Source organism: Sciurus carolinensis, chromosome 1 (genome assembly GCF_902686445.1).
Source record: "Sciurus carolinensis chromosome 1, mSciCar1.2, whole genome shotgun sequence".
Taxonomy (NCBI): Eukaryota; Metazoa; Chordata; class Mammalia; order Rodentia; family Sciuridae; genus Sciurus; species Sciurus carolinensis.
The window spans coordinates 177098474-177121152 of NC_062213.1; the positions used below are offsets into that span (position 1 = coordinate 177098474).

The following is a 22679-nucleotide window of genomic DNA, read 5'->3' on the forward strand; positions in this document are numbered from 1 at the left end:
TTGAGGTGGAGGGAAGGCTTCTTAGGCAGAGGATACAACCTAAGCAAAGTATGGATGTGAGGTGCTGGTGCTAGGAGTGAGGCTGAGCCTGTAAACTGGTGCCCCAAAGAAGGGCCTCGATGGCCAGGCTTGGGCCTCTCCCTCCATGACAATGTCAGGTATGTGAGTAGGGGAATAACAGGGTCCAGGATTGGCGGAGAAGAAAGAGATGCTAAAGACAGAGGAGAGGGAGCAGGAGGAGGTGGCGGTGTGGAAGGTGGAGTCAGCAAGACTTGGTGCCCTCTATAGGCTTGAAGAGAGAGGAGGGAGGTAGTTCCACACTTTCCAGGCTAGCAGCAAGAGATTGTAGAAATTGGAGCCATGGGCAGGGAAATGCCCAGAAGGGGTCTGTTTCCAGGACTCTGTGCCTAATCAGGGTGCCCCCTTGGCCAGTACAGGACACGCTGCCCAGAGAACCCAGGGGTCATTTCAGCCTTCTTGTTTCCAACAGCAACTAATCCCATGGCGACCCCTCCTGCACAGGGAAAGGGACCCGAGGCTAACCCCAGACTTTGCCCAGACCTTGGGACTGGAGGTCTTTCCCTTCACTGTGTCTCAAGAAAGACTCTGGTCTGGAAGAGGAAATAAGGTGAACTCAGATAACAATACCACCACCACCACCACCAGCAGCAGTAAATGTGGACTGACTGTGTTTCAGCGCATGCTAAGCACTTCATGAGCTCACCTCATGGAAATTGTAACTCTGGTGAGAACACATGAACTGTTATGAATTTCATTTTACATAAGAAAACCCTGGCTCCAAGACCAGGATCAGGCTAGGCTAGTATACAGATGAGCTGGCTCAATGCCAAAGTCTCCTGTGTCCTTAACCATTCAGTTCCCAGCCTCTCGTAGGTTTCACACTTCGGTGTCACTGTAGCTACACCTGGACTGTCAGAAGTAGAAAAGTTATCAAAGAGATGATTTTAAAGCCCAGAAAAAAAGTGGGTATGGATTTCAGGCAGAGGGCGCGGCTGGTGCAAAGCTGAGGCTTGGCTTGGGAGCAGGAATGTTGGGGGTGGAAAAGAGGAAGGGAAATCTCAATCACTGAGCAAGACCTCCCGTAGTCTAATAAATACTTAAATACCACTTTCCACGTAAAAGATGTTCTAAATATTTTACAAACATTAACTCGTTTAATCTTCATAACTACCCTAGAAGGTGATGCTATGATTATGTTAGTCTACCAAAGTTATCCAGGAGCAGAGAAAAGAATCCAAAGTCCTAGCTTTTACGCGCTACCCTATGCAGTTCTCAGCTTGTCTTACAGCCGGGTACCAGCTCCACCATTTTGCCAGAGGCTGCTGAGGCTCAGAGAGGTGTGCGCACTTGCCCAGGGTCACACAGCGAGCACCTCCAGGGGTCCCAGAGCACTGGGTACAAGGTAGGCTGGCAGCCAGAGAGAGGCGGCAGCCAGGAGCCCTCCGCCCCTCCCCCTCCCCCTCCCCTCGCCCCCTCCTGTGGAGCCCCGCCCCGGACGTGCTGTGCCCCAGGCCCCGCCCCAGGCTCTGCCCACACACCCCCGACACACCAGCCTGGCCAGCCAATGGCTGGGGTCCTATAAACGCTGGGGTCCTGGAGCTCTGGTGCTAGAGGCAAGAGGCTTGAGGTAGCGTCGGCAGCCGTGCAGATCGCGGCTGGGGGTCCGAGAGTAAGTGTGCCAGGGAGCGGGAGGTCAACCGACGGGAGTCGGAGTCACAGTCGCAGCAGAGCCTGAGCCGGAGAGCGCCGCCCGCCCGCTTGTTGCCGCCCGCGCACCCAGCGCTGCCAGAGCCACCAGCGCAGCGCGGCCATGGATCCCAGCAGCAAGGTGAGTCGCGCGCCGCGAGCCCTCCCCGCCCGGAACAAAGGCGACCCCTTCGGACCCTTCGGCCGGCCCGGGCCTCCCTGATCGCCTGGCCGTGCTGTGCGCCGCCGGCCGAAGGCGCACCTCTCTGAGCCTGGCTCCGCGCGGGTTCAGGACGCAGCGCCTGGCCGGGGCTAGGGGCGCGGCGGGGATGGGTTCCGGATCCAGCAAGCGGGAGGGCGCAACGTGCGTTTTTGGCGCCCGCGCGGAGTACCCAGCTTCCTTCCGGGGGCGCCGCGCCGTCCACGCGGCCCGGCGGGGGCCGGGGACACAGGGCCCTGGCGCAGCACGTCGCGCACGACCTCGGCGGCGGCGGCCCTGCGCCGGCTCCTCCCGGTGCGGGGGAGGGGGCCCGAGCGCGCCGCCCATTGGCTGAGCGAGCCGAGCCCCCGGCCCGGCCCCGGCCCCGGCTCGGAGCCGGGACCCGCCCGCGCTCCAGGAGGGATCCAGGCCGCTGCTCCCCTCGCCCCGGTGCCGCGCTTGGTAAACGGCATGGCCAGGGGCATTTTCCCGGCCTCCCGCCGTCCTCGCGCCAACCTCCCGAGATGCCGAGGCGGAGGGCACTTCCTTCAGGCCGGCGCTCCAGCGCGGGGGTGCCTGGCCCGGCTCTGGGAGAACAGCCGGTTGCTGAGACCCTTCTTTCTGGACAGCGCGGGCCCCAAAGCTGTTGCCAAGTCCTGGGGAGAGAGATGTACTCCGATGAGGCACGGTCCCGGGCCGGGCCCGCGAGCCCGGGGCTGGGATAGGACCCCAGGCGGGAGCTGAGCGGGAAGAGCGCCCACCGTGGCCCGAGGGATGAGGGACTCCATGCTCTGGATGATGAGGACTCTTAGGTGGGTCGCGCGGTGGGGCAGACTGCCTCGATAGGATCTCGGTAACTTAAACACACACGCTCGCTCTTTCTGCGTCTGTGCAAAGGGTTGTCCTGCAGGGAATCTTGGTGACAGCCCCAGGGCGGTTCCTTTTCAACAAGTGTTTATTGAACCCCTCTGTGTGTAGGGCGTTGTTGCTTTGCTCCCTCCCTTCGCCCTTCTATAGAATATTTTCAGGTCATTTTTTTTTCTTTTAAAATATTTCCTTTTACCTACTTGATTTTTCCCATATCGCCTGAGAAGGGCCAAGGATGCCCTTTGTTTTTACCTGGGACGAGCAGGTTTGGGACTGAACCTGAACTACACTATATATGTGCTGTGGAGGTGTCCGAGGAGACACAGCAGGGTGACACCAGGCTGTATTCTCAGCAGGAAAAGGCCTCCCCATACAAACCTGTTGAATCTAGAGGAACTTGCTTCATCCTGCCTGGGCTTTCAGGCTTGAACAGACACCAGAGTAAGTTCCCTCCTTGAGTCTCTCAGCCTGTATGGATGAGCCGCAGTGGTGAGGTATAACTAAAAAATATAAGAGAGGTGACTTTAACCAGGGACAAGTGCCGAGATCCCAAAATTCCAAATAATTGCTGTGTTATCTTCAAACTCTGGTAGGACACTTAACTTCTCTGGGCCTCTGTTCCTCCACATGAAAGATAGGGATAACTTTTGTCACTTCCTCAAAGAAAAGAACAGTCTTGTCAGCATGTGATGCCAAACCTCGGTATTTATTTGAGTGGATAAGTGAGTTTTTGAGTGGAGACAGAAGAATGGAGGGGAAAATCAACAGCCACTTCCAGTTTACTGGGATCCAGGCTAAAATGCTTTTTGCTGTCACTGATCATTTAGCCCTGCTGAGGTTCCTCACTGGCCTGGAGCTCAGAGAAGGGAAGTAACTTTCCTGAAGTTATACAGCTTGTAAGTGGCTGAGCTGGATTTGAACCCAGACTGATCAGCAGGGCTTTTGTTTCTGTCCACTACCAAGTGGAGGGGAGAGTTCTAACATCAAAGGCAACCCTATGGCATCTGGTCTAAATGCAGGAGCTGGTGGGTGCTTTTCCAGAGTTTCTTCTGTCCACTGGGTGGATCATGGAGCACCTCCTGCCCACTGGTTCATTTGCATTTATAAATTCATATACAGATACTGTTATACTGGTATATTATCTGCCTACATAAAATAGAAATCTCAGAAGACAAATACAAGGCATCAGTGATAATAAGTTTTGTTTTCTAAATTCTCTGTGTACATTGGAGACTAAAGCTCCTCCCTTTGGAGACTGCTGGTTTGATTCCTACCACAACCTTCCCGTACCACATGTTAAACTGAGGCCTGACCCTGTTATATCCCTTGCCTGGTGTGTCTGGCCTGAAGCCTTGATTCTGCTGTGTTCCTCTTCATCTCCTCAGAACTGGGAATCGACTCAGCTGACTTCTCCGTACACCATGTGCTCCTCTGCATCTCGAAGTAATGAGCTTAAGTGAGTAGGAAGTAGGGAGGGGCAGGTGAAATCGCCTGGCTAGCCAGGGTTTCACCCGTGGTCCCTCCTGGGCAGCAGGCAGGAGCGAGCCCTGCCCTGGGATGTCTCACCTCACCCTTTGTGAAGGACTAGTCTATTCCCATCTGTGCCTTCTCCTTTACTGACCAGTCTGACCCCTGCACAAAGGAGGCATCAGAAATCTGCAGGGTTCCTCAGCCCCAGTGGTACGAAGAACAATGATATTTGGTGTGGCTTTGCATCCTAGTTTAGCTTTGTTGCCTCATCTGCAGAATGATGTCATTTTTATATCATTAGAATATCTATATGAATTCAGGGGGGAGAATGTGGGTGTCTGTCCCCATACATGTTCCATAAATGTTTCTTGCTTCCTTGGACTCCCATGATGCACTGTGCCTGCCTGGTCCCAGGTAACATGTACTTGGCCCTTGACCTCTATCCAGAAGTCTGGTGTTCTGGCAGTGTGAATTTTTAGGAAGCCAGGATGCCTGGCCCCCGATTATTACTTAGGTAAATCATTAAAACTCCTGCTGTCGGTTCTTCCCAGTGGGGGTTTGTCAGGAAGCTGGTCTGCAGAGGCGGCACAGGGGTGAGAGTGCCAGGCACAGAGTAAGAGCAGCTCATGTGGCTGCCCTGTCTTGCCTTAGTCTTCTTTGTTCCCACCTACCTGCCTGAATTTGGGTCAGTCTTGGGGAGTTGGAAAAAGAACTCTCATATCCATTATCTCTTGGGATCCTTGTAGCTGTCCTGTGAAGGAGGTATGAAGTCATGGGGACCTCAAGGTCCAGTGAAAAATGACTTTGCCAAGGTCACGCACTGAACATCTTGTCCTAAAACACTGCCGTTCTTTCCAGGATGATGTAAGAGAATGAGGAAAATCAAGCAGGAAGAGACTTTGCAGCCCATGGCTTAGCCCTCCATTTGATAGAAGGGGAAACTGAGGCTGGAGAAGGAAAAAGACTTGTCCAAGACAAGGCTGCCACAAAATATTTGAGGTGTTCTGTGGTGTTAGGGGGAAAAATGCTGTCCTCTGTACCTACTGTGTTCTGTGCCACTTTCGCTCATCCCAAATGAGCAGAAATCCCCAGGCTCCAGGACTTTCCGAGCTCTTTCTGGGTGCAGTCACACTCTAAAAGTTGGGTTAGATGTAACTTGACAACTGAAACCCTTCTGTAAATGGAAACAAAACAAAGCTGGGACCTTGGAGAAGTGGCTTTCCTTGGGCCTTGGTTTCCCTCTCTATAAAATGGAGGCTTTGCTACCCCTGGTGGATTTGAGAAGCTCAGCTTCATGCCCTCAATTAGGTGGTGGCTACTTTTAAGTGGAAAGACCATTTCCATAGCCAATTTGGCAGTACCATGTAAACAGCACCAAGATGATCCTTGTTCGGTGCCGAGCCATCCAGGGATTCCATTCTACTTGCCCCAGAGCTGGGTCAGCCCTAAATCCCCCATAATCAGCTTGTGACTTCAGGAGCTCAGCTTTGCTCAGTGCCTCCTGGTCACAGGGTGTCAGAACTCAGACCTCTGCTCTGGCACCAAGGGTACAGAAGACTAGCTTTCCCTCTCTGTCAAATTGGCAGAACTGGGGAAGCCTAGAACAAAGGGGAAAGTGTGCAGCATTGGCTTGGGTCCTGCAACCTCCCTCCCCGCCCACCTTATTCCTGGGCATAGAGGTGACAAAGCCATTCAGTCTGGTAACCAATGTCCCCAGAATGGCAGAGGCCAGGAAGGCTCCTGGCTGGATTCATGGGCTCAGAGAGGCTTGTGTCCAGGCTGGCAGGCCCAGCTTTGGCCACCAAAACAAACCTCCAATTGTTACCTCCCTCCAAGGGAGGGGCGGAGTAGAGCCCCAGGCTGTCATCCAGCCACCAGGCCTTGGCAGTAGCTGATGCGTAAACATTGGGGTTTTGCAGCAACTGAACCAGGGCTCCCGGGTCTTGAACTTGGGCAAGAAGAAAGTAGGGTTCACCCCTTCACCATTTTGCTGCCTTCTGCCTCCCCCATGCCTCCACAACCCAGAAAGGGAAGAGTTCTTGTAAGACCCCAGTTGATTGAATTTTGGCTATTGAGGACTCTTTGCCTTTTGAGAACATCTGCCCAAATTGCTTTAGGCCAGAGCTTACCTCTCCCTGCCCTGGAATTGGGCGTGGGAAGGAAAAGTCTGAGACAGAAACAGCTCTGCCGTTTGACCTTAGGGCGGCCACATGTCTTGTGGGAGCTGTGTCCTCCCCTGTGGGAGATAATGCCTGCCTCTGTGGGTCAGCAGCCCTGTAGCTCACCAGGAGTGTGGGGCCCATGAAGCTCCAGGAGTGCTCAGTAGCAAAGATCTGCCTTCACAGCAGTCAGAGCCCCAGGTGGGCCAGATCTGACTCTAAGGCCCTCTGCTGGAGGAAGAGGGGGACTCGAACTCTCTTGGGACAGGGCAGGCGGTCCAGCTAAAGAAGGAGAAACAGTCTCCCCGCACTCCTCGAGCCTTCCGCTGTGCTCTCCTTGAGCACAAGGCTCCCCCTGGTGTGTAATAGCTCAGAGGCGCTCTCACAGCTGTGCAAAGCCACCCTCCAGGGTCCTGACCCCAGGTGTCCATGCTGCTCTGGGTTCACCTCCCTCCCTTTTATACATGGGTGTTGCCCATGGCATGGCCAGAAGCAGCACTGGCATGGCAGCCATGTCCATCATGTTCCTTGATCATGAAATCCACTCCAGTGCTCACAACTTGAATCATCGCCATCGATGGCATGGTGGCATCAATGCCATCGATGGCATGGTGGCAGTAACCCTCAGCATCAACCCTGAATGGCGGTGAGAGGGACTTGAGAGTGAACCCCCCATGGCCTAGCAGCTGCCTTGCCAAAGCAGCCCTGGTGCTCAGCCTCTGCAGTCTCAGCATCACCCTTGTCCTTTTCACACACTAGCCCTCTACAAGCCCACCAGCCGCAGAATATGATGTATAGCCCACCCTTCTCATTCTAGAATTATCTACCTGCCCCTCAGTAGTTGATCTTGGAAGCTCACAGTGTCCTAGGCCTAGGGTCTGTTGCTCCCACCAGCTCAGTGCCATGGAGCTGGATCCACTTCTCACCCATCCAGACCCCTGACAGGTAAGGATGCCCCTGCTCACCCAGAAGGCTACCTGGTAAGGATGAATTAAGTGTCATTTTTCTTATAAAAGTTGACCTATTCATACATCTGTGGAACAGCTCTCCATCTCCCAGCCACATAAAACCTTCAGAGCACTGGGCATCATGGCACGTGCCCGTAATCCCAGCAACACCAGAGGCTGAAGCAGAAGAATCATTGGTTTAGCAAGACCCTGCCTCCAAATAAAAAATAAAAATGACCAGGGATGTAGCTCAGTGGTAGAGCACCCCCTAGGACCAATCCCCAGGACCTCAAAAGAAATAAAACAAAAGCCCTTTTGGTAGAGTGCTACATTGCAGAATTACCATTTGCTCCAAGACTTCTGGATGGCAGTGCACTGGACCTGCCAGGCCCTGGCACTAGAGCTGTGTCCCAGTAAAGTCTTCAGATGCGACTGGGGAAAGAAATTGGGTCTTTCTTTTTTTTTTTTTTTTTTAATACAGAAGTAATGAAGCCAACTAAAGAGAAGCATAAAAAGAGAAAGGATAAAAGTGTTCTTTCTCCAGGTGGTCACTGTTTGGTGCTTACCCGCAGAGACCTCTTTGTGAATGTGTACATGTGTGCCCACATGTGTAATGTTCGGGTATTTGCTTCATATTTTGTCCATGTTGTGTGTGGTGCCCACCCAGTTCACCAATGCAAACCTTAGAGAAATATTTGCAGTATTTCTCTCTCTACCTACAGTAGGTACATGGTACAAAAGTTCAGTAACTACTCCTTCCTTATATAAAATTACATTCTATACATTCTACCTTGATTTTTTTTTTCTTTTAATAATCTACCCTGGGTCTCTTTTCTGTATGCCAAGTACATACAGATGTGTTGCATTCTTTCCAACAGCTGCATAATATTCCATTACAGACGAGTTCCACCGTGATTAAGAAATAGCATCCCCATGCTTTCTTCATACCACTCACCACCTGATATATTACATGTATTTATTTTCTGCCCCAGCCTTCAACTAAAATATCAAGTTCCGTAGTCAGGGATTTGGTTTAATTTATTGCTCAGTCCCCATTGACCAAGATAATGTTGGGAACATGCATTCAGGTATAATCTTTACTTAATAATTAGAAAAACTTCTTCTATGGGAAACTGAAGTGTTAGGGGAAAGAATATTTTTTAAGGTCACAAAAGTGGAGGAACTGGGACTTAAACTTATTTGCTTAGGGTGACAATGACCTTTGTATATGCCAGTCTTACCAAATTAATATCGTCTTGTTTGAACTGGTACCCATCTCACTGCTAAATGGTGTCAACTTCCCCAGGGTCCGGTTTCCAGCCCAAGGTCCAAGCACACAGCACAGGTAGCCAGTTGTTTGTATTTAAGGATGCTTACCTTTTTGGTTATTTAGGGAGGATAATGTGTTTTGGCCTAAAAGACTTCAAAAGTTCTCCACAGTTCATGCATTGGGTTTGTACCTAACCCCTCAGGGGACCTGGGGCTTAAAGCAGAGGTTGACAGACTTTTTGCAAAAGGCCAGATATTGTAAATATTGTCAGCTTTATGAACCAAATGGTCTGCCTCTTTAACCACTCAACTGTGCCATCACAGCATAAAAGCAGCCCCAAATAGCAGATGCACAAACGAGTATGGCTACGTTCCAATAAAATTGATGAAATTTGAATTTAATGTAATTTTTACATACCACAAAATGTTGCTTCCCACCCCTAGTACACACGCTCTTTTAGAAATCCAATGCCCATCCTTAGCCAGCAGGCTGGATTTGGCCCAGGGGCCACAATTACCAAATTTAGCTTAGAACAGAATCTAGCAGAGTGGCCAAAAGGTTCCTGAGGTTGATCTAAGGCTGTCTTGGTTCAGACAGACAAGGCTTAGAGGGCGGCTGGAATGGAATTTGACCTACATAGAAAGCACCAGGTAGAAACCTTGTTTCCTTCAGGGGCCAGTACCCGGAAGCAGTGGGGGCGGTCAGGGGAGAACATTAGCAGGAAGTTCATAAAATCAGGCATCAGAGATCCCCCAGTTTGAAGATCCACTGAATACTTTTTTCCTCTCCCATTTTCTCTGTGAAGTGAGAGCAGTCCCCCGGCTGAGCAGAGCAGAGGAGATTCATGGTGGTTCAATCAGGATGTGAGCAGCCCCTGGCAGTGTGCCCATGCTGGCTCCTCCTCCCCTCCCTGCTTTAGAGATTGATGGGCAACTTCTGCCTTCAGGGCCACTGTGGGATGCCCAGAGGCTCAGTCATGCAAGTCCTGGCATCACTAGAAGGCTCAAAGGCAATGGTTTCCAGAGGAGTCTGTGCCTGAGGTCACCTGAAGGTCAGGCTTCTGAGGTTAGCCCATTGCTCTTCTTGACAAGCCTTCGGAGTGGAAGGGGTCAGAGGGTGAAAGTCCAAGCTCGGAATCTAAAGAGCTCCAGTCCTAGCCCTGGCTTTTGTTTGCTGAGTATCCTGGGCGCCTGTCCTCTGACCTTAGGTTCCCCATCGATCAAGTGAGGGTGGTACAGCAGTCTGCAATTTCTTGAGCTACTTTCTTTTTAAATGTCCAGAACTTTGTTCAAATGAAATCTTAGAAATGTACCGAAAATGAAAAGGGAGCTGTCATGGATCAGGTGACCCCCCTGCCACACCCCCTTCCCACCCTACTTAGAGTTGTGAACCCAGTGCTTAGAAAGCCAGGTGTCCCATGCACCAGTGCACCTTGGGAAACTACAGGAAGCCGTGGGAGGAGGATGAGATGGAGTGACGTCTGGGTTTTGCTAGACTGGGACCCTCCTCCCACAAGGCACGCCCTGTCTCTTAGCAGGCAGTGCCACATGCACTCCCTCTGCCAATATTGACTGAGAGCCCGCTGCAGGACAAGCCTGGGGCCCAGCTGCTGTGCTGAGGAAGGGCACACAGGCAGGTCAAAAGGCCACTGCGAGTTTGGCAAGATATGCAGGGCCACCCACCCTCCCAGTGTGTGAGAAGAGAAGTTGAGCTCTTGGTGGGCCTTGAACCCCCAGAATTGGGACAGGGAGAATGAGGGGTGGGGACATGAGATAACCTTCTGTATGCTACTGACTGAGCTAAGGCACTTGGTGAACTAAGAGTGGGGTCAGGATTTGAACCCTCTGCTTTCAAAGGTCTCTTCTCTACACCCATGGGGGCTTGGAGTGGAGGGTTTGGATAGGTACCATTAGCCTGTTTCCACCTCTCAGAGCTCCTGAGTTCCAGCACTCATCAGGGGCTTGGTGAAAACTATTAAGTTGGCTGAGTTACAGTGAGCACCATTTTGGCAAAACAGCTACCCAGAGATAGTTTTGCCCAAAAACTAAATTAGTAAGTGGTAGATTTTCTGTTTTACAATTGTTCTCTGCTATTTCCTACACAGGGTACTCTGGTTGCAGAGATGAAAAAACCCAGCTTACATTCTTAAGGAGTTTCCAGTCACAATGGCAGATGGGTATTGAGGGCACAATAAGGACCAAGGTCTGAAAGAGCATAGAATGTTCTAGAAGGCAGCTCCATCCTCAGAGGATGCTGAGGGTCCCAGTCTCTGGGTTCTACCATGCTCCCCCACCCCTAAAAAAGGTTTCTACAAGAAAGCCACAGCTGTGGGGTTTGTGTCGCTTCTCTAAGTTATCACCATTACATGAGCTTGACACCAAAATAAATATATGCTAAGTAAATGAACTTCGTTTCTGCCCTTGTGTTTTAGCAGTAGGCTAGCAGGGATAGATGGGTCAATGGTGGCCCAATTGAGATAACCCCCTGTCCTTCCCTAATTCAGCAAACACTTGGTGAAGGAACTCCACTAGGCTCCATGATAGGCACCGATACGAATTTGACAGCAACCCTCTAAGGAAGGAACATTATTCCCATTTGCCTGGTGAGGAAACCAAGGTCCAGAGGCAGGGCTACCACATATCCCAATTCCAAGGTGAAAAAAAGAAGTTCACTGCATTTGATTCCAGTCCATCCATGATCAAGCTGAGTGTGGTGGGAGCAGGGGTATATGACTGGGCTCAGTGCCATGTGCCTAGGAAGGAGCAGGGACCCCGTCCCACACCTGCAACCCACATCTAGCCAGGCTGAGCAGCTGTTTCTGGATCTGGCTGTATCAGTCCCATTCTTTCCCCTGCACATGCTGTTCTCAGCACCAGGAATGTAGTCTTCCTTTGCTTTCCTCCTTGGCAGACTCCTTGCTTGTCCTTCATGGTCTAACTCCAGTGTCACCTCCTGGGAACTCATCTTTTGATTGTCTCCAGGCAAAATTAGAAATCTCTTTCCCCAGGGCTCTGTCACTTCCTCATACCACCCCTGTTAAAGCCTGGAGCACCCTAGCTTCATGTTGTCTTCATCTGTCTCCCCACTGGCCCCCCGGTGGACTGCTGGCCCTTTCCCTGATACCAGGACAAGGCCCTGTTTGATTCCAGGCCCCAACCCCAGCCCAGGGCCTGGAGCACGGGTCACTGAGTATTTTAGTGCGTTCTAATGCAGCAGCCTACCTGGGGGGATGTGGATGTAACCCAGGGCCTGGTAGAGGCAGGTTTTCTAAAGTGGAGTTGACCTTGACCTGCCAACGGCAAAGTGCTGCAGAGGGGTTGGTCCTTGGCTCCCACCAGTTCCCAGTGCCAATTAAGCAGGTGCTTACCTGGGATCCAAGGGTGACTTCAGCAGCCCAAGGACCCCTGGAACCCATGAGAGCCGGGGTTCAGTAAGACAAGGCCTGTGGTGATAATGGTAGTCGCCGCACACAGCCTCTCTGCGGCATCTTTCACTTATACTCTGCAAAGCATAACTTCTGCCAGATCCATGGGTCATCTGCATTGTTTTTCTCTTAATATTTCTATTTAAATTGCTTTGTTCCAAGGAATACGAAATCATAGGGCATGTAAAAAACTTACTTTGCATAGGTGATCCACTCACATGGTTCACAATTCAAAAATATGCAAAAGGGTGTGAAATGAAGTCTCCCTTTTACCACATCCGTAGCCACCCAGTTCCCCTGAGGTATATTGTTACCTAATTTCTTGTGCATTCTTTGAAGTAAATATGAATATTCTCTACCCCCACCAACTTTGGTATTTTTGCTTTTGTTTTCCGTTTTTATACAAAAGGTAGCATCCAACACTCACTTCTCTGAAACTTGCTGTTATTTGTCCCAAAGCAATACATAAAGAGCTTTATTCTTGGGTATTCCGTTCTACAGGTCTGCCACATCTCATTAAATCATAGATTTGCATTGCTATTTTATTTCTATTTCGATGTGTAGTAGAACAATACATAGCTTCCCTACCATAAGTATCATACTCTGGACACCTTGAGCTAAGAAAGCCCAACACGGGTCACTGTTGAGTCCTCCTGATGATGCTTAGTACCTCACCACAGCCTCTTCAAGACCAGTGGTCACCTGAGGACCTGGGCTTGGCCCTATCTTGACTGGGTCCCACCAACGGTTTGTCACATGCTCGCTGTCTACTCAACCGGCAGCCCTGAGTCTGAAGGCTTACCTGGGGAGTTGAGAGAGTACAGACTTTGGGGTACAGTGCCAGGGATTGTGTGTGGAGTTGCCTTTTAGTTGGGTCTCAAAGTTTTAGAAGGAATGAAATGGTCCATGGCAGGAGGACATCTCCCTGCATGACAGACTAGTGGAAGGCAGGCCCCAGTGTTCTGACGTATAGGGACTCCGAGCTGTGCACTTGGGCAGTAAAGCCGCCTTCCTCTTTCTCAGTCTCTGAGACGAGAGCTGTGGCTTTTGCAATCCTTGCCCTGTGGGCTTCTAGTAAATGAAAAGACCGTACTAGGAACCTATCTGCTTAGCAGCTGTGCCCCATGTTATCTATGATGATCTTGAAGGAAGAGGCAAGCCCGTGGCCAAGCTGAGACTGTCCTCCACCATCATGGAGTCTTCTCCAGACTATCTTGTGGCTCAGAATTCCAAACTTCCCTTTGCTACCTGCAGTGCCAGCCCAGGGTGGTGTAGGTGTGGTGCCTGGTTGAAAGCCAGCCGTTTGTTTGGCATGCTCCCCTACTCCACTCTCCCACCGCCAATTAAGGATTTGCCTAATATTTCTTAGTTTCCTTGTTTTAAAAGGCAGAATGAGTCCTCTACCTTTCTCTAGCCAGGCAAACACCTCTTGGCCTCTCACCTATGTGTAAGCGGGGCCCTTTCACCTACTGGCCTCTACCCCTCCCTCTGCCTTCTTGCCTTCTGTGTCCAGGGAACAGATCCTACCGGCTTTTTCTCCTCCAGCCCTTTGCCTCTTAGAAACATGCACTGCCCAACATGCTTAGTCACCTTGTGTCATGTACTTTTCCAAAACGCATTTCTGGTTGGTGTGTTATCTATGTTCAGATAACCCTGGGAAGCTCCTGGTTTGGGGGTACTGCTGTGAGGGTTACTGAATGGGAGTCCAGAACCCCCGGTTCCACCCCTGGCTCTGCGGCAGACCCCTGAATGATCTGGAACATGTCTTTCCTTCCCAGTACTCAGTGAATGGTGGGAAGAGGAAGGCGGGACAGGACCTTGTGTCCTTACTGACAAGTGTGCCTGTGCCTATTTTACAGACAGGCAAATGGAGGGAAGGAAGGGTAATGGGCAGGAATCAGAGGTCACACCTTTGGCTCCAAACCCAGGGCGCTTCCTCCAGCTCTGTGCTGTTCCTTTCACATAATTTGAACCTGCTTGCATGGGAGAGTTGGTTCCTAGGCCTCCCAATCTAGTCTGGGGCCACCTGGATTCTAAGCATGGCCTCACCAGGAGAATGAGACCCCCAGAGACTATGGCCTCTCCTTCTGTGACAAAGACCAGGCTGTAGAGAAAGACCCCGATTCCTCTCTCTCTCCAGGGAGAGGCCTAGAAGTCTGCTGGGCTGGTTTAGGCACCTGAGGTCAGGAAGTATCCAAGTTTCCTGGGAGAAGGATGGGTGTGGTGCCAGGAGTCAGACAAGATATCCGAACAAGGGAACCTGCCAACCCAGGCCCTGCCCTGTGGTAACGTGGACCCAGACACACCTGTAACCATGTGCTTTGTCTCTCTGCAGAAGGTGACGGGCCGTCTCATGCTGGCCGTGGGAGGGGCAGTACTAGGATCCCTGCAGTTTGGCTACAACACTGGAGTCATCAATGCCCCCCAGAAGGTGAGTGCTATGCTGTCCTTGGTCTCGGTCCCAACTTGCACTGCCACCTGGGCATCACTCATTGGCATCAACTCATGTCTGCCTCCCCAGCCAGAATTCTAGAATCTCAGGGCCCATGGACTCCTGGGATCTTTATGGGTCATCTTGACCAACTTCCCACACAATGCAGACACTGATAATAATCAGAACAGCACTCGTTATAATGATGCTGTGTTTATAGGGCATTCTGGGACTACCGAGGGCTTTCCTGGTACTTATCTCACTTGATGCTCACTGCAGCTCTCTTGAGGCAGGCAGGTGGGCAGACCATCATCCCTCCTGTCCCACAGGTGAGGAAAATGGCCAAAGAGGAGAATCCTGCCCAGTGTCACCCAGCTAGTCAGGGACGGAGTTGGTATCCACCACCTCCCCCCCAGGAGGTCCCCCAGCCTGTGCTCACAACCCTTCCACATGCAGTGCACTCTCCTTTAAGGCATCAGATTCTAGGTTGAAACTGATCGTCTCCCAGGAGGCCCTGCGTCAGTTGAAGCAAGAATAGTGTCTTGCCTTAGGGAACCACAGGGGTTGGAGGTCTGGCTTCCTTCTCCACAGCACCTCCCAGATCTGCCCTCACTTGTTCATTGGAATGTCAAGACTACAAGGGATGCTGGCAGTCACCTCTAGCCACGCCTACTTGCTTTAGGGAGTAGAAAAAAGGAAAAGAGGGTCCAGCAGGAAAGGAAATTGTAACGGAGTCCCTCCTATACCAGGCATTTTGCATGTGTTTATGAGGTTGAGTGGTGACTTTCACTTTATAGACCCGGAAACTGAGGCCCAGGCTGATGAAATGTCCAACAGGCCCAAGGTCACACAGCTAGTGAATGGTGGAGTCAGAAGCCAAGCTCTGCTGTTTCCACAGCCTCAGGCTGTCTTTGTAACCAACTGCCCTGTCATTTAAAAAATTCATACCTTCATGTGGAGGATGAAATGAGAGCGGATGGTCCTCCAGTCAGGACCATGTTCGCTGTCCAGATGGGTGAGGCTAGAAAGTGAGGGTGGCTGGCTCCTGAGGACAGGGGGCCTGTTTGGGGGAATCAGGCAGTGTGTGGAATCAGAGCTGGGCTTCTTCCAAGTAGGCGGAGAGGGTGGCTGTGGGGGCCACGCCCGATGCTGGGAGCAGGTCACCAGGAAGGCCAGGCCTGCTGAGTCATGCTCAGCTGCAGTGGTACTGACGGAACTTTTCCAAGCTTGCCTGACATGGCGACTGTGGGCCCCCGGCTTGGAACAACCCCAAGTGCTGTTTTTGCTAAGTGCTTTACGGAGTCCTGCCAAGGTGTGTGCTTTTGAGCTGGCTCCTTTCTGAAATCCTTCTAGATGGAACGGCTGCAAAACAGTGGAAGGCGGGGGCAGGGAGGCGGAGCCCTCCACCTTGGTTGCATATTGAGATCCCCTGGGCACCCCCAGATTCTGATTTAATTGGTCTGGGATGCTGTTTGGGTATTGAGTAAAAAGCTTCCTAATTATGGTACACAACTGAAGCTGAGAACTAGATTAAGTGGTATCTTGTCAGTGGTCACAGAGTGAGTGAATGACTGAACTAGGACTCCAAGGTCAGGATGGAGAGGTGTTCCAGGAACAGAACAGGGTGGGGTGACAGGAGGTCTGCAGAGGAGGGAGGAAAATGGCCAGAGGAGAAAGAGTGGGCATTTAGTCAAGTGTTTAGTTTGCTGTGTCACCAGGTGGAGGGGAAGAGAGGAAAAGTTGGGGAGCCCAAAGTAAGCCAGAGCTGGACCACTGTGGGCTTTGGGGTAGATTTCATCTGTGAAACAATGAGCCACCAGCATGGTATGGTCCAGCGAGAGGGGGCACGTGGAGGATGGACTTCAGAGAATGAAGAGGACAGACAGGACCACATCTGCAGCTTAGGGAACAGATCCGGGTGCCGGGGTGGTGAGATGGATCTGAGAATGTGAGATTACAGTCAGGGACACTAGTGGGAAGGCTGCTGTTGCACGGTTGGTATGAAGCAGACCCTTGGGAGGAAGAATGGACAGGACACAGTCATCAGTTCAGGATGAGGAGGATTCAAAACCAGCTCTGAGGTTTCAGGCAAGGTGGGGTATCAGAGAGGAGTAGGCAGGGGAGCAACTGGTAGGTGTCATGGGACATGCAGGAATTGAGGTTCAGCGGGACACCACTGGGGATATATGGTAGGTGCTTGGACATGAGGTTCTTAGATGCAGTCTGGAGAAGAGTTAAGAGTTGGTCACTGGGATCCAAATGGGAGTAGGAAGATCTCCTAGGGAGACTGGAATAAAAAAAGGAACTAAGAGTTAAACGCCTGAGAACATCCCAAGTGACAGAAGAGGAGCAGGAGGAGAATAAAAGGTGATATCTAAAACCCAGAGACAAGAGCCTCAGAAGACAAAGGGAAAATGTGAGGTCTTGAAGGACAGGGTGTTGTGTGTCGCCACTGTGTCTGTACTGCCTTGGGTAGTAGTTGCATGTGGTCAATGTGAGTAGGTGAATGAAGTGAGGAAATGCTGTTAGATGCCCAGTTCCCTTTACATTGCTGAATGCAGAAGAGGCGACGGCGCCTCGTGGTTACAAAGGCTGGCCACGCAGAGCGGCGTGGGTGGAACCTCCCTGCAGTTGGTTGAAGTGTGAGAGGGAAGTGGAAAGAGTAGAGGTGTCCCGCCCCAAGGAGACATGCTGGAGAAGGGAGACGAGACTGCGGTAGCTGCAGGGGCTGTGTGGCTAGGATTGGTTTTTATTTCATTTTAAAACCAGTAGATGAGGAGAGGGAGAAAATCAGGAAGTAAGGTGGGATCTTGAGGAGGCAAGTGGGTTGAAGCAGGAGCCAAGAGGCTACATGGCTACATTTGGCCAGAAGAGACTAAGATATTTCTGAAGATGTGAACAATCTAGAATGAAGTTCTCTAGTCCTTGAGGCTTCCTATCTAATCAGAAATTGGCTAAAGTTTGGCACTGCCACAGGCAGTGGACAGTATAGCTGACCAGGTTGCCATAGAAGTACAGGTGAGCAGCACAGAGGAGCTAGCTGAGGCTGTAAACTGCATTTATGGGAGCATTTGGGGGCACATGTCCAAAGGTCACTCCAGAAGCCAGCCTTGAGAACATACTGAAATCTAGTGGCATCTTCCGGCCAAGCACACAGGTGTTCTGTCTGATTACATTTGCACTTTACAAATTTCTCACAAGACTGGCCAGCATTTTCTGATAGGAGCAGATTCGAAGTGATCATTTTAACATGTGACGAGAGAATAGTAGGATGCAAGAGGAAGAAACGGAAGTGCAGCTGAGAGCCGAGGTGAACAGGGCAGAGTGGCCACCTTACCTGGTAGGCCTGAAGGCACTGTCTTGGGAAGATACAGGGATTCAATTCTACCAACTCTGTCATTCAGAAGGGCTTATCAGGTGTCTGCTTTGGACCAGATACTGGCCTAGGCAGCAGGAGGGGACACACCTGTGAAGGTAGCAGGGCATATTCTGGCCCTCACAACTGCCTCACATGGTCTGAGCCAGGCCCATCCCTGCCCTCTGAGGATTCCCCATGAAGAGTGGTGGGGACACCCTTGTAAAACCAGAGTACAGTCATCCCTAGGAATCCAGGTTGGGGGATTGGTTCCAGGACCTCCTGCAGACTCCAAAATCTTTGGATGCTCAAGTCCAAATATATGCAATGGCGTCATAGGATTCTCAAGTCCAAATATATGCAATGGCGTCATAGGATGCTCAAGTCCAAATATATGCAATGGCGTCATACTTGCACATAACCTACACATATCCTCCCACATACTTAAACCATCTCTAGATTACTCACAGCACCTAATACAGTGTCAATGCTGTGTCTAGTGTGGAGGAGTTGTGCTGTTTAGGGAATGATGATATGAAATGAAAAGTTTGTCCATGTTAAGTACAGATGCAATTTTTATTTTTCAAATATTGATGATCCTCTGTTGGTTAAACTCACAGGTTCTGGGGACCGACTGTGTAATTAATAGAGGGCTTCAGGGTGCTGTGGGAGTAAATAGAAGGGAATAACAGGTGCTGAGGCAGGGATGATGGGAGAGATATGCAGGGCTTTATGAAGGAATCAGCAGAGCAGCCAAGTTAGACCTTGAAGGGTGCACTGGCCTCCAGGGAAGGAGGACCAGGAACAGCAAACCTGCAGAGATGCCATGGCATGAAATGCTCCCTGACAGGACTTACTTACTGGCATGGGACTCCCCTTCTGCTCAGAAACACTTTTTTTAGAAAACAGCATCCGGGGCTGGGGCTGTAGCTCAGTGGTGGAGCACTTGCCTAGCACGTGTGAGGCACTGGGTTTGATCCTCAGCACCACATAAAAATAAATGAATAAAAGTACTGTGTCCATCTACAACTAAAAATATTTTAAAAAGAAAAAAACAGCGTCGGGTTGGCAGCAGCTTCTGACAGGAGACTTTGCCCACCAGTGGTGAAGAGGCCAGTTCTGCTGCTCATTACCAGAAGCTTCTTCTCTGCCATAAAAGAGGCCCAAAGGGCTTCCTTCTGGAAGTGGCTAATTAATCACGATACTATCTTAAATGTTTACAAAGCACCTTCCCTTAAATTACCTCTTCCCAGCAGCCCTGTGAGGCAGGCGGGGCTGGTGATCTTCCCCCTCCTGTAGATGAGGATTCTGAGTCTAGGAGAGGGCCCCAGGAGAGCCAAAGGCTAAATCAGAGGTGGAAGCAGGCCTCGCTGCATCCTTTTCCTGCCCCACCCTGTGAGCGAAGGTGATATCCCTGCCATGTGTCCCTTCTCCCTAGAGGAGGAGGAAGGAGGCGGAAGAGACCAGCCCAACCACAGAGGGAGGCCTCCTGACCCCTTCACTGGGCTGATCTAAAAATCGCCTTTCCCTTCCCCAGTAGCCAACTCACCACCAATGACTAATGGCCACAGAGAAGCCATGAGGTCCTCACCAAGGGAGTGAGGCATGTCTGGGAAGGAGGGCTTCTCAGAACCCAGAGTGATGGCTGGGAGGGGCCTGGTGCCCAGGCTTCAGACCTCCTTGTTTGACAGTGGAAGATGCTGGTCTGCAGAGAGGTGAGATCTGCCTGAGCTGAGCCCACTCTGTGAGTGACAGAACTGAACCAAGCTGCAGCTGAGACCTGTCCCAACCTGAGCCCACTGTCCCCTTAGTTCAGAAATAGGGACCTAAACACTCTTCGACATACCTACAGGCTGGCACTCAGCTGGCCTCTCATGTTCTGTGCTCAGAGCTGAGTCAAGTCCAGTCATGTACAGACGTCTCAACAGTTTCCCACATTCAGTTGCACAATCTCTTACACCATCACACCCTGTCACAGTCCTATCATCTTAAGTCCCTCAGTTAGATCCATGACTTGTCAGCCGGTTAGTAATCACCCTCTCTCCTTCTAGCCCGATGCTGGGCAGCAGTGACATAGATGAATCAGACCATCTGTGTTGCAGTTCAGCCTAGAGTGAGCACACGGAGCCTTGTAGTTAGCTGCACACGGACAGGAATGGAAAGGTGGACAGGCACAGTTGGAGCAGAGAGGGCGCTTGCCCCTTGAGCAGGGTTTCTCAACGTTAGCACTATTGACTCTTTTTGATAGATAATCCTTTGGTGTTGTGGGGGGCTGTGTGGGCACTTTTAGGATGTTTAGCAGCATCCCTGGCCTCTACCCACTAAGTGCCAGTGTGACAGCCAAAGTGTACCTGGACATGGGCAGGTGTCTTCTGGAGGAGCAGAATTGCCCTCATTTGAGAAGCATTGCAGTAAGGAAGGAGGGGTGGCCCTCAGGGAGGCTTTCCAGAGGAGCATCTGCATTGGCTGAGAGCTGATTGAGTGTAAGCAAAAGAAGAGGCTCAAATGAAAGCACAGAGGTGTGGGGTGTCCAGGTCGTGTGGGGGAGCTGCTGTGTTTGCCAGAGGAAGGGTGTATGAGTCATAGTGTGGGTGGAGGTAGCACTTCATCCTGAGGGCTGAGCAGGGCTTTAGATGGGGCTATCAGTGAAATGATAGCATCTGCAAGGGAGACCCTAAAGGCCATGGACCAGTGAGAGGTCCCTATAGCCAGAGCAAAGGTCTGGCCTTGGTTTGGAGGCAGGCTGTGTCCGGGCTCTTCCAGAGAAGCAGCCTGGGTGGTCCAGTCCCTGTTGTGGGTTTGGGCCTAGCTTCTAGCTCCAACTTAGGCCTCTTCCCCAGATCCTAGAGAGAGACCCCAGGTGACCAGTGGTTGGAGCTATCTATCTGCCCAGCCCCACCTGGAACATCTGGCTCTGAACTCCCAGCTGACCCTGGGGTATGTCTGAGTTGCTATGGAGACATAAGCTCTGGGCCGAGGGCTATCGGGAAGGGAAAAGCTAGGCCAAGACCCTACTGAGAGGGAGCAAAAAGCTGGGAACAGGGGTCAAGGCCAGGCTGGGGGACTGAACTGGACAAGCTGACACTTTCCTCCTTACCAGAGCTGACAGCCTGTTGGCTATTTAACCCCTTCATCTCCATAGTACCATCTAGGAAAGAGGAAGGAGGGTAAGAGGGAGCTTTAACTTAGTGAGCTGGCTCAGAGAGCCCTGTTGGGGATGATGTAGAAGACCCAGCCCTCCTGGGTTAGAGGGGTCTCTGGAGGAGGATGGTAAGACCAATTGGAGGTTCTCAAATGAACCTCTTGGGAATAGTCTAAAATTCTAGATCAGGGGTCAACAGGAAGACCAAGTCCAGCCAGCAGCCTGTCTGTGTGTGGCCCATAAGCTAAGAATGGGTTCACATTTTAAAGGGTTGGAAGAAAAACAGGGGTCATATGTGGCTCACAGACCCTACCTAATAGGATTTACCTGATCTTTCACATGAAATGCGGCCAGTTCCTGCTCTAGATTACTTTGACTTAAACAGTTTTCCTGTCCACAGATAGGAAATTCACGACCCATAAGGTGGCAGTCTCATTCTCAAAGCCTAGAAAACCAGGGCCTTTGCCCTCTGGGACTACAGGCCCTGGGGTCTCTGAGGCAGACCCCTAGTTCCCTCTGGTTCCTCCTTACCCTGTGTAGTGATTAGGGTAGTGATTCGTCTCCTGGTAATACAAAAATGGAAACGAAACCCTGTCCCTACTGCTCCTCTGAAGGTGGTGGCTTCTCTCCTTAAGAGAACAACAGTGACACACCAGTAACAGCTCGTTCATGTGCCAAATGGCACGTTCCACCTCATGCTCCCTACAGACACCTTCCGGACAGGGAGAGGAAGTGAGAACTTCCTCTGTAGATGGGGCAGAAGCGTGGTCCTCACCCGCAGTCACCTGGGCTGCTGGAGGGTGGCAGCAGGGAGTCCAAAGATGCCCATAGGAATAAATGGGCCTCCCTTCCCCCCAGGAGAGCAGCTAAGTGAGAAATGGCCATTGCCTGCACACTGTCCCATCCCAGGGCCCTTGGTTGCTCTGAGCTGGCCTGTCCCCAGCTCTCTTTGACCTCTATGTTCAGTGAAGGGCTAACACAGAGATCTCTGAGAGCCCCTTAGCTCTCAATAGACCAATTCCATGACAGCCCCCTCTCAACATGCCCAGGATCTTCCCTTTCTACCCAGCATGCATCTACTTACCCAGATGCCTGAGCAGGGTGGAAAGGGTTAGAACTGTGAATGGGCCAGGAAGGGAGCAGAGGCGGAATGGAGGGCTGAGCTGGTGCAGTAGTCCAGCAGGGCTCTGCCCGCCGTGCTGAGGAGTAATGAGCCGTGGGAAATGGGATCTGACTTTGAGGGATGAAGAGTCAGAAGCAGAATCCAAGTGAGACCTAGGGCAGGTGCTGCACAGGTAGAGAAATAGGACAAATCAGGAGGCAGATCAGTAGGACCTGGGGGTGGCTGGATGTGGGGGTAACAGAGTCAAAGCTTGTGATGACACGCGAGGTGAGCACCTCTGGAGCTGGCTGGTGCTGGGTCTCACCTCAAACATGAGCCAGGACTCAAGTGGCTGCCCAGGGGCTTCGGAGACTGCTCTGTGAGATCCTGTTAGGGAAATAGGCAATAGGGTCTTCTTCCCAAAGGGGTCCCAGACATTCCTGGATTCTGAGGGAGTGACAGGTGGAAAAGGTGACTCCAGAACTTTTCCCCATATAGGAGTCTTGTGATTCTTCACCTTCCTTCTACCTTTCCTGGCCAATAGTCAGCTTGGAGCCCCATGTGGCTCCCCTAGGAGGAAAGGACACAAAACCAGCTTTGGCAAAA

At 51.4% G+C, this 22679-nt stretch overlaps 1 protein-coding gene across 2 annotated transcripts in view; it reads left to right on the forward strand.

Annotated features, from left to right (window-relative positions):
* Positions 1 to 1575: 1575 nt before the first annotated feature.
* The window catches only part of Slc2a1 (solute carrier family 2 member 1), a 29991-nt gene continuing 8887 nt past the window's right edge, over positions 1576 to 22679 (forward strand). The window contains exons 1-2 of one of the 2 annotated variants that reach the window (XM_047554362.1): positions 1576 to 1849; positions 14379 to 14474. In XM_047554362.1, coding sequence (XP_047410318.1) covers positions 1832 to 1849; positions 14379 to 14474 — 114 coding nt within the window. In that variant the 5' untranslated portion in view covers positions 1576 to 1831. Of the gene's footprint in view, positions 1850 to 2390; positions 2719 to 14378; positions 14475 to 22679 lie in introns of those variants that run through there. The other variant, XM_047554365.1, reaches the window with a different exon arrangement.